The sequence below is a fragment of the Scylla paramamosain genome, chromosome 18, assembly GCF_035594125.1.
Source record: "Scylla paramamosain isolate STU-SP2022 chromosome 18, ASM3559412v1, whole genome shotgun sequence".
Classification (NCBI taxonomy): domain Eukaryota; kingdom Metazoa; phylum Arthropoda; class Malacostraca; order Decapoda; family Portunidae; genus Scylla; species Scylla paramamosain.
Window position 1 is genome coordinate 22,164,745 of NC_087168.1, and position 14,905 is coordinate 22,179,649.

At 42.5% G+C, this 14,905-nt stretch overlaps 1 protein-coding gene across 1 annotated transcript in view; it reads right to left on the bottom strand.

Moving 5' to 3' along the window:
* Positions 1-2,794: 2,794 nt before the first annotated feature.
* The window catches only part of LOC135109289 (uncharacterized), a 32,372-nt gene continuing 20,261 nt past the window's right edge, over positions 2,795-14,905 (bottom strand). Inside the window, exons 2-9 of the mRNA XM_064020588.1 lie at positions 9,961-10,174; positions 8,667-8,897; positions 8,080-8,242; positions 7,319-7,531; positions 6,105-6,320; positions 5,341-5,508; positions 4,359-4,547; positions 2,795-4,121 (exon numbers count right to left, since the gene is read on the bottom strand). Coding sequence (XP_063876658.1) covers positions 3,816-4,121; positions 4,359-4,547; positions 5,341-5,508; positions 6,105-6,320; positions 7,319-7,531; positions 8,080-8,242; positions 8,667-8,897; positions 9,961-10,174 — 1,700 coding nt within the window. The 3' untranslated portion in view covers positions 2,795-3,815. The remainder of the gene's footprint in view (positions 4,122-4,358; positions 4,548-5,340; positions 5,509-6,104; positions 6,321-7,318; positions 7,532-8,079; positions 8,243-8,666; positions 8,898-9,960; positions 10,175-14,905) is intronic.

The window sequence follows — 14,905 nt, forward strand, 5'->3', positions numbered from 1 at the left end:
GCCAGTCCAAATTATTGTACAGCAATGTGAAAGTTATGGCATTTTCCTATAAATTATGGCATTTTGTATGTATGAATTATAACACTACACAAACACTTCCAAACTCACCAAAAAAAAAAAAAAAAAACACTTATTCCCGAAACACCCCACATCATCCCAAAATACACCGAAAACACCCCATAGCATCCCATAATACACCCCAAACACAGCAAAACAATCAAAACCTCCCATAACACTCAAAATACACAAAAAAAAAGTAAAAACCTAAAACACATGTAAAATACTCAAAATATATCCAAAACACACTTATAATCGACCTGCTTGTTTAATTGCTACCTTTTCTTGAAGTGTTAACTGTGAAAAATTGAGTTCTTTCAATGCAGAAACCGTCTTTGCTTCTTGTGCCATTTTGCAAAATACTGCTAGGCCTACCTGGGAAAAGAAAAAAAATACTATTTTATACGATGTTTGTGTGATTTTACACCATCTATGATAATCAAGATTGAGCACAAGCCACCACTGATCAATAATATTTTAAAATCATCCCTGACAAATTGAAAAACGCGATCGAAAATAAAACCAACGCAAGAACACTCACCTAGCCACAACAACGGCCGAGACAAGACTGCGCTGGATGCAGTCCACACTTCCTCATTGTTTTGCAGTATTTTTTTTATTTTTTTTCATATAAACATATGAGAATTGGTGTTTTCATGTGAATGATAGTCAAACATAAATAAATTAACATTATTTTCGTGAATCCTAGAAATCCACTGGGGGGGCTGCAGTCTCGCAGTCCCTATTGACGAGCCGCCACTGCTCCTAAATACACTGACTGTCGCTTAACCCAACCAGCACACAAACATGGACTGCCGGCAAAGTTAACATGTTATCAAATAATATATAAAATAATATAAATTTCCTCGCTTTGCCACCCCATACGTAATACCCATCGCCTACCCACACCTAATCCCCTTTATGATATAACTTCTGGCTTCCCCACTCACCACCCAAAGCACCTAATGACGCTGTTGTCTGTTCGTTACAATATTACTAAGTTACGACTGTTGAGTGACCCCTCATCTCCCACACACACACACACACACACACACACACACAGTCTTAACAATTATGTAATTTTTCGTTAATTTCATCATAGTGTGAAGAAGTAGGAAGGAAAGGGAAGGGAGAGGAGGACAGGATAGAGGAATAGAGAAGAGGGAGGAGGCGGTGGGGAAGAGGAGGGAAGAGAAATAATAGGAGGAGGAAAAGGCAGAAGAAAAACATAGATAAGAGTATCTACACACACACACACACACACACACGTATCTATAAACAAAGAAAAAGAATGAATAAAACACTGGCATCATGATATCCCCTGCTTCTTCATTACTTATCAGAATACTTTAAAGGTAAGAAGCAACAGGTACCAGTATATTCATTTCACCTGATCATGGTATGCCGGGTGAAAATTTGTAAAGGAAAATAAACTACAAGATTTTAGCAACAAACGTGTATTTTTACGAAACATCACACCACAGGAGATTTACGTAATAAATAACACACACACACACACACACACACACACACACACACACACACACCACGCACGGTGATTTTTGGCAAAGACAACATTATACAGAAGCACGAATTGCCTGGATAAATATAAACCACTTTATTCAGTAAAATGTTCGACTATTTCTGTATGACTTTTTGCACTGTTAATTATTATACATGGTCTATTGTCAGGTAAACTTCAACTAAATATGATAATGCAAGATATTTCTAAAGAAAAAAAAACTGCAGAAGATACTTTTACGATTATAAAACTGATTAAACTTCATTCTTTAGTGAAGCAACAATATAAATTACATGTTATATATTAGATATGTAATGCGTCATAATATATATGTAATGTAGCTTATGATTACAATACTGGAACATCTGCTATGCTTAATTTTACGACATAGCAACAAAGCTTTTTTTGATATTGCAACATCTACTCAGCTTCATTTTATAACTCATATTACAACACCTGACTTCATTTTGGAACGGACATTCCAAATGAGCTTCACTTCATAGACTGCAACATCTGCTAAGCTTCACTTCATAACAAATATAGCAAGATTTTCGAAGCTTCATTATGAGACACATCATAATCATCAAACAAGCTTCATTTCATACTGCAGTAACAAATCTAAACACAGCACAATGTCAAAACCGTGCAGAATATTACATTTCACAACAGATACGGAGTGTGGCTTATAATTACCACCCAAAAAAAAAAAAAATAAATAAATAAATACAATAAAAAAAATTCTCATGGTCAGTTATGCAATCCTTTAATTACTAATGACACCTTTTAGTTCGTTAGTTCGTTCATCTCTTACTTCATGCAGGGACTACCACGCACAGACCACCAGCTGGATTTTTGCAGTGTCCTTTGTGTTCCTATGTTCTTATTTGAGCAAGGAAAAAAAACATCAAGCAACTAATCTTTGTTTGCTTTCATGGTGTCTTTCAAAATTGTATGTTACGTGAACGATCAAACTATAACTAGAGGGTCATATAAGTTAAAGGGATTAATGCAGTCTTCACCTAATCACCTTACATAACTTACTGTACTACCGAACGAAACGCCATAATGCGGTACCTCATAATGCCTATGATAGCAATGCCCGTAAAGGTAATGGTTAAGTAGAAATGCGACCCACAGCAGCTGTTAATGGAGAATCTAGCACCCTTATAGTGTCCTTATAGAGGTTTTGATGCTTTTTAAGAGGATTAGAGAGAGAGAGAGAGAGAGAGAGAGAGAGAGAGAGAGAGAGAGAGAGAGAGAGAGAGAGAGAGAGAGAGAGAGAGAGAATCGATTCAAATAAGCTCGCGGTCAGAACACATACACTTTGCCTACCACGTAACGAAAGTAATAAACAATAGTAATAGTAATAACAGTAATAATTCCCTGTTGATTTTAAGTGAGTAGTAACTAATGCCACTTATAATGTACTACTATGTTCACCTTCCCACCAAGACAACAACAATATAATGAACGTAATAATAACAATCTTAACAACGATGCACGTTTCCATTTTCCCTTTTGCCATCATCACCATTAGCATCTTAGTAGTAGTAGTAGTAGTAGTAGTAGTAGTAGTAGTAGTAGTAGTAGTAGTAGAAGTTACACAGTTCTCCTCATTATCTTCCCTTACTCATCCACCAGACAAAACTAGACTCAGTAAATTATTCATGAAAAGAAATAAATAAATAAATAAATAAACACATAACACAAAATATCCATTGATGCAACAGACAGAACACAAAGCAAGAATAAACAACAGCAGACGTGTTGGCTCTGATGAGGCTGTTCGTGAAAAAAAACAATACTGACCTAAATTGAATTGGGTAGAAAAGTAAACATGAAGAAGAGGAGGATTACAACGCATAACTGAGAAAGACTATTAGATCCTTTCTGGACTATCTGATTGCACTACTCCATACTACCGAGAGACGAGAGGATTAGGATATACAGACAAGGAGAAAGAGGAAGAAGATTACAAAGAATAACATGAAAAAGACTCCTAGATCATTCTTAGGCTCTCTGATTACACTACCCCTCACTAACTGCCAGAAGAGATAGAAGAGGCATAAAATTACAAAAGGGAGATTATAAAGAACAGCAAAGAAAGACTCATTCTAACTAGGCTGTGTGATTTCTCTAGTCTACCTCAACTAACAGAAGACGGGACAGGACAACTCAGCGGAATGGGTGGGTGATGGCAGTGACGGGAAGAGCGGAGTCAGTATGGTCGATGCAGTCAGTCAGTGAGGTAGGAGGTGGAGGAGGCCCGCGAAGCACTGGACCCCATGTGATAGAGCGAAGGCGTTGGTGGCGTCGGGTCAATTTGCTTTGTGGCGCGCTTCTTATGCCATAGGTAGCTCCACGCCATCAGCATGACCAACTGCGCCGCCAGGAACAGCGCGCCGGCCACCACGACACCCGTGAAGGAGGAACAGCTGCCCTGCGCCTCCACGGACACGTTCTCCTGCCTTTGCTCTGCTGGGAACTCAAACTTGTCGGTGATATGCACGGACTGAACCACGAGCACGTCAGCCTCCTGGACCTGTGGGCACGAGGGAAGAGGAGGGCTTAGGAAGTGTTGAGGGCTGGTGAGGGAGGATATTAAGATACGTGTTTTCATTTAGGCCAAGAATGAGAGATGCGTTGTGTTGCTACCATGTAAACGGTCTGCTACTCTCTCTCTCTCTCTCTCTCTCTCTCTCTCTCTCTCTCTCTCTCTCTCTCTCTCTCTCTCTCTCTCTCTCTCTCTCTCTCTCTCTCATCTACCACCACAGCTTACCTCTCTCCTCTTCCTCTTGCCGAAGGAGTCACTGGAGCGCGAGAACCCATCGAAGCCTGGCACATGGCACTGGACAGGTTCGCAGTGGGGTAAGCAAGGCATGACCAGCGCGCGGAAATGCACCACCACGGAGGAAGGGAACTTGAAGGCTTGGAACGGAGCGAGGAGGACCTTCCCGTTTCCATTCAGCTGCTCGGGGAGAGAGGAACGTGGATATTAACTGAATGGAAGAGGAGTTAGAGCTGCCTTTGTCTATCATTTACTTCCTCTCAGATGTTTAGCAGTAGGAAAAGTAGATTATGAGGGAAAAGAGATAGGGAAAATGAGATGGAGGGCAGGAGAAAATTTCAAGGGGACTTAGAAGGTGCATAAACTCATTTATACTAAAAAGAAAAGAGTAGAAAAAGGAAATGCGAGGGAGGAGAGAGAGGGGGGGGTGAGACGGAGAGGAGAGGACAAGAGGGGGACTTAAAGAGCACATAAACTCACTTATATGGAAAGGAAAACGTAGAAAAGATATAAAAAGGAAAAGAGAGAGAGAGAGAGAGAGAGAGAGAGAGAGAGAGAGAGAGAGAGAGAGAGAGAGAGAGAGAGAGAGAGAGAGAGAGGGAAGAAGCGGATGAAAATTATGAAAATAACCTTACCCTACTAATTTTCAGACTCTACCTGTTTATATCTCGAAAAAAAAAAATCCCAAGTGAAATTAATGAACTGAATGAATCTAAACCTAACCTATAGTCCAATTAAGATAAAAAAAAAAAACCTAAGGTCATTTCAGTACTAACTGAGAGTACATGAAGGGGACTTGGAAGACTCACAAACCCACCTATATAGAAAAGAAACTTTGAGAGAGAGAGAGAGAGAGAGAGAGAGAGAGAGAGAGAGAGAGAGAGAGAGAGAGAGAGAGAGAGAGAGAGAGAGAGAGAGAGAGAGAGAGAGAGAGAGAGGACATAAAGATGACTTAAAGGGCTCACAAACCTACCTGTACCACCTCCTGCATGATGGTAGGATCAGTGGGGCAGCCGTCACCGTCAATAAGCATGATCTCAGAGTTGTCCTGGCCGTCCGTCGCCATCAGATGCCGCACGAAGATCTGATAGGGCGATCCTAGATCCGTAATCTCGAAGCGAAGGGCAAGGTTGTCCCCGACCTGGCAAAAAGATGGGTGGCTGAGTGTGTGTGGCTTGAGGGGGTGAAAGGAAAGGCGATGGGATGCGAGTGAATGAGGGTTCTTTTCTCCTCTTTCACAGTTCTTTTCTTTCACAGTGAGAGTTGAATGGAAAGTGTGAGAAAGAGAGGAATGAAAGGAAATATCTCACTGCTGTACGTCAACTCCTCCTCCTCTCGCCCTTCCATAGCACAGCTCATATGTGTTTCAGAATACAGCGGCAGGTTAATTAATCATCTCTACCCGTAGCTCGTTCCCTCATTTGTACTGTTCTCGTGAGAGCCCTAAGCGTTTCACATTACGAGGATCAGGTTAATTTACTAACTCCTACCTCATTTTCTCACTTTCCTTTCTTATTCGGCATGTTTTTCCACTATTACTAATCACTCGGAGTAATTTTTTCTCGATCTAGAGTCACCTCCAAACATCACACTCGGTAGATACTGCTAAACCTACTCTTTTCATTCCTTTTTTCTTTCTTTCATGTCAGTCATAAAAATTTCACTGCTTTGTGTGTTGTGAACTGTTAAATATTACAGCGGAATGCCTAGTGACCACTCCTAAGCTCATTTCCTCACCTGTGCAGTAGTGACATCAAACCCGGTGCCGTTTGTGACCCGCATCACCACATTGGGCGAGTCCACAACTGTTTCCTCGTAGAACTCAGTCCTGTTCACGTCGCTCCTCACTTCCAGTCCCGAGAGGAGGGAGTTGGTGACAGTCTGGTTCTTGATGTCATAGTGACAGTGAAGCACCAAGCCCACGTCCGCTGAGGTCACTATCATTTTGTGGTGCTGTGTGGTAGAGAGCGGTCGTGGTGAGTAGATGTAGTGGTGGTGTGTGGGACAAAGTGAAGAAAGGATAAGATGACAGTAGTGGTGTGCGGGAGAGAGCAGTCGTGATAAGATTACACAGAATTACAGATACACCAACCACAACAGATCTTGCAGTCTCCACGAGATGACCTAACTTACCAGTAGAAGAAAAAGACAGCAAAACAGAAACCTCTCTCCCCACTCTCTACTCCCTCCAGCAGAGCCGTACAAGTTACAGATTGGGTAATACCTTGCTGGGTCAAAGAATTAAAAAGCCGCAGAAAATTTAATAGGAAGGAATGAAAATAGATGGAATGAGATGCCCCCCTTTCCTGGAGGCGAAGAGGTTATTCTCTGTAAGTGGTGGTGGTGCGTGGGAGAGTAAAGAGAGGATCAGGCGGTGATGGTGGTGATAAAAGGTAATGGTGCTGGGATGACGAGGAGTTGAACAAGAGAAGGTTGGATAAAAGTAACTGATCGTTGGTCTTGTGGTGAGCGGAACGGTGGGAAGTGGTGACGGTGGTGAGAATATGATAGACGAGAATGAAGGAAAGGTAGAAAGAGGAAAAGGAAAGAATAAAGAAGGAAAGAAAGAAGAGAAAGATGACAAGTAAAGAAAGGAGAAAAAGAAAAAAATGTGGAAAGTAAAGAAAGAAGGAAAAATGAAAGAAAGGAATAAATGAATTAAGGAAGGAAGGATGGACGGCAATTCTGAGCACATTGTAATATCACTACCATGAGGCACCTGTCACCTGTTTAATTTTAAGGCATCTGACATCTGTTCAAACACACGTAAGTGACACCTGTTTAATTTGAAACACCTGACAGACACCTACTTAAACTTGCTGCACCTGGATTACACCTGTGTACTGGGAGACCTAACACCTTGAAACACCTGACAGATACTTGGTTAAACTTGAGGCACCTGATAAGAAACCTTCTTAAACTTAAGGGCCATGACAACTGTCCAAACTCACCTGGATGACAATATTGCTGGTGAAGGTGGAGGCGGGATCCTGCGCCACGCCACACTTCACGTCATTATACGGCAAGGTGATGCTAAACTCGGTGCTGGAGTTCACGTCCACCCTGCAGGAGTTAGGGCGATCCCTGGAGTAGATCTTGCCGTCGAAGATCGAGGAGGTGACGATGTGAGCGAGCATCTCCGTGGCACGACACTCCACGGACACCTGCGAGTGTTGTGAGGGTTAGTTGTGGTGGTGGTGGTAGTAGTAGTAGTGGTACATGTAGTAACGTACCGTACCGTAGCAACAATGGAAATAACATCAGCAATAACTATACTACTACTACTACTACTACTACTACTATTACTACTACTACTACTACTAATAATAATAATAGTAATTACAATAATAATAATAATAATTATAGTAATAATAATAATAATAATAATAATAATAATAATAATAATAATAATAATAATAATAATAATAATAATAATAACAATAATAACAATAACAGTTCATTGCTAAGAGAAATTTAAACAAATAGACAGTTAACTCTCTCTCTCTCTCTCTCTCTCTCTCTCTCTCTCTCTCTCTCTCTCTCTCTCTCTCTTACACACACACACACATCCAATTCAACCTAAACCGCCAAAACGTTATAACACTACCCAGATCTAATCCTTCCCTATCATCTTCCATCACCCTCAGTTCGCTATGCCGTCGCGCACTACCTATCCGTCACCTGTCCACACTTCCTTCGCCCCCACACGTACTTGGTAACACGCGTGCCTCTCATAAGTGGTGGAGTTGTCAAGCAGAAGGTAAGGCTCCTGAATGTGGGCGAGAGTCGACGAGGAGTGGTGGGAAAGACGGCATATCTTCTCTCCAGCGGACATGAAGTCGAAGGAATAACAGGTGAAGCTGGCTTTCATACACCTGTGAAGGGAAGAGTGGTTAGTGTTTGTGAGGGAGAGAACGTGTGGGTATGACAAGGTGAGGGATGTTGTAAGGAGCCATCAGGCCTTCACGTGGCAGTCTCTGAAGTGAAGGAGGAAAGTGGGATGTAATTTTTACCATTTTGTTTTATGTTTTAATAAGTTTCGATCGGTTTTCAATAGTATTTAGCTCTCATCATTCTATTTCATGCTTTTTAATCGTATTCCCTTCCCCTATACACTCATAACACCATTCCCAATCCTCCCTCACTCACACACACTGACTTAACCCGCCTTTTTATTCCAAACTTTTCAATCCAGTTTTCCTTCTTTCATCTATTCTTATCACCCTCCCCAACCCTCACGCATTCACGGACCGACTGACTCGCTGACTCACGCATTCATTCACTAAAGTACTCACTCACCTCTCCTTGCACTCTTCTATGGTCTCCAGATCCTTATACACAGCGTCAACAGTCTTCAGAATCTTGTTGCGCAGCTTGGTAAACTCACACATCTCATGCAACTTGGGCACGCACGCCACCTCGGCATACACAGCCCCGATGGACATGTCAAGGAGCGGCCTGCGTCCTACCATGTTGCGATTCACCTTTGACATGACGCATTCTTTTGTTGTGTTGTAATACGTGATGGACCTGAAGGAGAAACAGCGACCCCGTATTCAGAAAGGCTTTGCTCTCATCTTGGCTATTTTCGAAGGTTGCTTAGATGATTAGTTAACTGGGTTCTCAAATGCTTCAGGTGAAATAAAAGTTACGAAACTGGTAACAGAAATAGAAGGAAGGGTAATGATTATTATTATTATTATACCCCTCAGACAAAATAGAAGTCACAAAAATATTATAAGAGAAATACATAGATGAAAGAATGATTAGACACACAGGCACAATGGAAAATCAACAGTGCCATTACTAAACTTATAACATACACATCTGTACTAAACTAGTTCTGCAACCTTTGGACAAACTAGTTATCATGAAAAAAAATAAATGTGAAGTCTCTCTCTCTCTCTCTCTCTCTCTCTCTCTCTCTCTCTCTCTCTCTCTCTCTCTCTCTCTCTCTCTCTCTTTACAGCGCCACAAAACCACTGCACGGCCAGCTTATCGCCCACACAGTTACTTGAAGCGCCACCACCCGAGGCAAGCACTAACCAGCCGCTCCTCGGGTGGGGCGGGAAGCCTGTCACCCCCGCCATCTGTGAGGTGGAGCGCCTAGTGGCAGTGCAGGGGGTGGAGATTGACGACCAACTTGTAGATAGAAGGGATTTTAAGGGATTTTAAGGTATGTGGTTTAGGTATTAGGTAGATAAGAACTTTTGGACAGACATACGGACAGACAGGAAGATATACATGCAGGCAGGTAAAATAACAAGCAGGAGAATTAAGACAAAGAAATAAACACACAGATAAGACAGACAGACAGACTTACAGACAGACACGACAAAAGCAAACAAACAGAATGACAGACTCACAAACATTTAAACAGACAGACACACACACACACACACACACACACACACACACACACACACACACACACAGACAGAAAACACCAACAGAAATACAGGCAGGAGAACAAAAGCAAATAGATAGACAGACAGGGAGACAGAAATAGACAGACGTAACTATTAACATACAGGTAAACAAAGAAATGGGTACAGAAACAACACACACACACACACACACACACACACAGTACCTGCAGGGGAATGAGGTCTCCAGCATGCACTCTTCCACACACTCGCTCCTGGAGGCGGTGATGCGGGTCGCCTCCTCCTCGATGAAGTGGCTGAGGGCGAGGTCCGGCACACTCTCGAAGCTCCAAAGGGAATCACACAGCGGCGCGTTGGCAGACAGACACACCTTCTGCGCGTAGAGCGTGAACACCGGGAACTGGGACCGCGCAAGGAGCTCTGTGGAAGGCGCAGAAGGAGGAAAATTAGAGTTTGATTAAGGACACAACAGAAGAAGAAGTGAATAGAGTTAAATGAAAGATCTAATACATAGGAACTGCCACGTGTAGGCATGACGGCTTCTTGCAGCTTCTTTTATTTATTTGTCTTATGTATCGTAACAACAACGATAACAACAATAATAACAACAACAAACCACTTCATCTTTTCTTCCGCCTCCTCCTTCCACTCTCTTCTCCCTCCTAATCCTTCCACATCCCCCTTTCCTCCCATAACATCTCATCCCATGCCATGCCATCCCATCCCTTCATCCCCCCCCTCAGCCAGCCGCTACCACCACCACCACCACCGCCGCCGCAGCCACCGTCATTGACCTGTCTAGAGACCGGGCGCAGGCAACGTTAGGTGAGCAGGGAGCGTCATATGCATCACAAAAAGCGGTCCTTCCCCCTCCCCAACCCCCGGCACCGCGGCCCGCTGACCCACCATCGGGCATCGCCATCGTCATCATCAGCGCCTCGTTTGCAGTCACCTCCACCTGTTACCTCCCTGCCCCAGTTCCCTCCACATTCCTCTGCTGTGTTGTTTTCTTCCACTATCCCCGTTGTCTTATTAGTCTCTCTCTCTCTCTCTCTCTCTCTCTCTCTCTCTCTCTCTCTCTCTCTCTCTCTCTCTCTCTCTCTCTCTCTCTCTCCCTTCCACTTGTATGGTATAATATACCATACATGATATTATCATGTTTTCTTCCCTTCTTCCTTTTCTCATCTTCGTTTCTTTTTTTTTTCTTTCCTCTCGTGTCATTTTTTTTATCTGATGTGTTAATTATGTCTTCTTTTCCTCTTCCTTTGTCTTTTTTTCTTCTCGGTTCTACATCTTTTGTCTATCTTGTGTCTACTTTCGTTCTTGCTTTGTCTTTTCTTCTTTTCTCTCCTCTTGTTTTTGAACCTCCTATCTTTTCCCTCTTGCTTCTGTATCTTTCGTCTGTTTTGTCTTATTTCCATCTTCCTTTGTCTTCTTATCTTTTGTCCTCTTCCTTCTTCACTTCCTCTTCCCTCTCGCTTCTTTATCTTTCCTCGTCTGTGCTGTGTCTTTTTTTCCTTCTTCCTCTATCTTCTTTTTCTCTTCTTTCTCCTCTTCATTTTTACTTCCACCTCTTCCGTCTGCCAAATATGGGTATAGATTCTTCTTCTCCTTCTTCGTCTTCCTGTTTTTCTCTTTCTTTTTACCTCTTCCTCTTCCTCCTCCTCCTCCTCCTCCTCCTCCTCCTCCTCCTCCTCCTCCTTCTCTTCCTCCTCGGCCTCAGATAGCAGACAAGAAGAACAGGTTGAAGCAGGGAAGAAGAACGAGATACGAGTAAACTGGACGAGATAAACAAAAGGAAATTGGCAAATAAATAAATAAATAAATAAATAAATAATAAATAAATAAATAAGATAAATTAAAATAAAATAGAATAACTGAAGTGGATGGAAGTAAAAAGAAATTATTACTTTTATGAACAGTGGAATGAAAAAAAAGAGAGAAAACAGAAATATGAAAAATTATTATGAGGAAATACGAATAAACTAAATGGAGCAAAAGTGAATCGAGAGAAATTCGTAAAAGAAAGAAAGGAAAGGTCAGAGAGAGAGAGAGAGAGAGAGAGAGAGAGAGAGAGAGAGAGAGAGAGAGAGAGAGAGAGAGAGAGATAAACTGTTACAGAAATCAAGAAGTCAATGTGTGTTTTACCCAAGAAGATAGATTTGTGAATGGCAGCCAACACTATATAAAATTATCACCCTCTCCCCGTTTTTTTTCCGTTTTCTTTTTCTTTGGTGTCTGTGTATGGGTGACTACTGTGTTAACGTCTGGGGTTGATACTGGCGTGTGTTCATTAGTACTGTGGGATATGGTTGTGGTGAATGGTAAATGCAGGTTAATGATGGTGATTGATAGACGAGAGAGACTGATTAGCAAGGAATAGTTGATATGATGGGAAGAAAATGTGTGAAGTGTCTAAGAGTGTGTGTGTGTGTGTGTGTGTGTGTGTGTGTGTGTGTGTGTGTGTGTGTGTGTGTGTGTCCATGAATACCAAACACCTCTGGATATTTCACCTGTACCCTCCTCCTCCTCCTCCTTCTCCTTCTCCTCCTCCTCCTCCTTAGCAGAAAAGCAACGTACCACATCCCCTCTCCCTTCACCCCAGCAGACCACCCTCTCCCTCTCCCTCTCCCTCCTCTCCCAACTCTCCCTCCTCTCACAGTACCCGGTTCAGTACCCTACATATGCCCTCTCACTTCACCACTGCACCCCCCTCAACTCTCACCTCCTCAGTACCCACATTCCCTCCCCCCCCCCCCCTCTCTCTCTCTCTCTCTCTCTCTCTCTCTCTCTCTCTCTCTCTCTCCTCTCTCTCTCTCTCTCTCTCAAGTCAGCTGGCGTCCAGTAGGTGGAAGAGGAGTTGTACCTTCACCACCACCATCACCACTGCCGACACCACCACCACCACCGACACTGCCGCCGCCGCCACCACCACCGTTACTTCTCCGTTGCCGCCAAACCCCGTGGCCGCAATCCAGACCCAATGCGTCATACCCTTACCTCCTCCTCCTCCTCCTCCTCCTCCTCCTCTTTCTTCTCCTTCTCCTCACCTCCTTTTTTCTCCTCGTCTTGCGTTTACTCTTCCTCTTCCTCATTTTTCTTTTCCTCTTTCTTTTTTATTATTTCCTCGTTTCATTTTAGTTTCTCTTATTTTCTCCTTTCCCTTCTTCCTGTTCTTCCTCTTCCTCGTCCTCCTTTCTTTTCTATTCTTTCTCTTTTCTTCTTTTCTCTTTCTGGTTTTCCTACATTTTCTCTGGTTTCAGTGTCAGTTTTCATTCTTATCTTCACTTCTTTTTCCCTTCTTCTTCCCGCTCCGCAAACAGCCATGCAAGGAACTCAAGATATATTGCTATTTGGTTATTTTATGTAAACTTCTACCACCTGCTCCTCTACTACTCTCTAATCATGAATCTTGACATGCACACATTTTGAACAAAGCGCACCACAACAAAATAACAGAGATTACCCTACATTATTCACAGAAAACGTGGTCTCTAGCAACACAGACTGCTCGAGAACATTATTACCAAACCAGAACGTGTGCTACCTCTTGAGATATAGAGGCCTGTTCTGAAACGCATTGTTCTCTCATTGTGATTGCTTTCATAGGCCATAGGAATGATTAATTAATTGTTTTTTTCCTTATAATTGTGCGTTATTATTGTTAAACTGTTACTAAACTTGAGAAAGCACCCTTGAAACTCCAATAACTTCCATCGCAGCTTGTTAAAAGACAAATTATCAATAGAATAACGAAAACTCTTAAGAACAACCAACTACTACAGCTTAGTAAGTGTTAAACCATCACAAAAATCTTGAAAGGACGCATGAAAACTCCAGTAACTTCCATTAAAGCCTGTTGAAAAGTAACCTAGCCTAGATCAGACGCAGAAACATTTAGAAATACGGACCAGTGTTAGAGATATTACTAATGCTTCTTGTATCCGCTAGACAACCATTAACAGCCTCAGTTAAGCGATATTTCATAGATAAACTGGGAGGAATTCTTGCAGCTTGCTACGACGGCGAGAAGAGGAGGAACAGAAGAGACTTATAAGGAAAGAAGGAGAGGTTGAGTAGACGGACACGAGAAGGAAAAGAAAAGTTTTAAGTGAACGGAAAGAAATGTGAGAGAGGAAGGAGGGAGGGGGAGGTTTAAGAGGAGAGAAAATAGGAAGGAAGAGAAAAGTTGAATGGACGGGCATGAGAAGGTGGGGAAAGGAAAGAAAGGTGAGAGAGGAAGGAAGAGTGGGGAGAGGTTTAAGAGGAGAGAAAGAAAGGAAAGGAAGGGAGTGGAGGGGAAGGGGTTTTAAAATGTAGAGGAATTCGTGGGAGGGAATACGTTAGTTATTCATGAAGTTATTCAAGACTTTTTAAGGAACGTTTCAACCTCTCTCTCTCTCTCTCTCTCTCTCTCTCTCTCTCTCTCTCTCTCTCTCTCTCTCTCTCTCTCTCTCTCTCTCTCTCTCTCTCCAAGGAGAATATGATCTACAGTAAGAAAACGATGGTATATGGTATGTGTGTGTGTGTGTGTGTGTGTGTGTGAGAGAGAGAGAGAGAGAGAGAGAGAGAGAGAGAGAGAGAGAGAGAGAGAGAGAGAGAGAGAGAGAGAGAGAGCAACGGCATGAAAAGAGGACATACCCATCCATATAAAGACAAAATCTCTCTCTCTCTCTCTCTCTCTCTCTCTCTCTCTCTCTCTCTCTCTCTCTCTCTCTCTCTCTCTCTCTCTCTTGACTAATGAGTTAGCGCCGCCGACATGACGCTTGTAACGGACCACCACCATCACCACCAATACTAACACCACCGTCGCCACCACTACCACCACCACCACCACCACCACCTGAGGTCAATAGTTCCTATGGGCCAAAAATGTTAAATAAAAAGGAACACAAAGGAATACAAAGAGAAAACAGCAAGTAATGTAGAGGTGGTGGTGGTGGTGGAGGTGGTGGTGGTGGTGGTGGAGGTGGTGGTGGTGGTGGCGGTAGTGGAAACGGAATAAACATCACATAAAAAAAAAAGAAAGAAAAAAGAAACAAGAAAAAAAGTGAAAGAAAATATGAAAAAAATTCAAACAGAAACTTTTCAGAATAAAACGATAAATTCAAAACACCAATTGAACAAAAAAAAAAAAAAACGAAAATATGA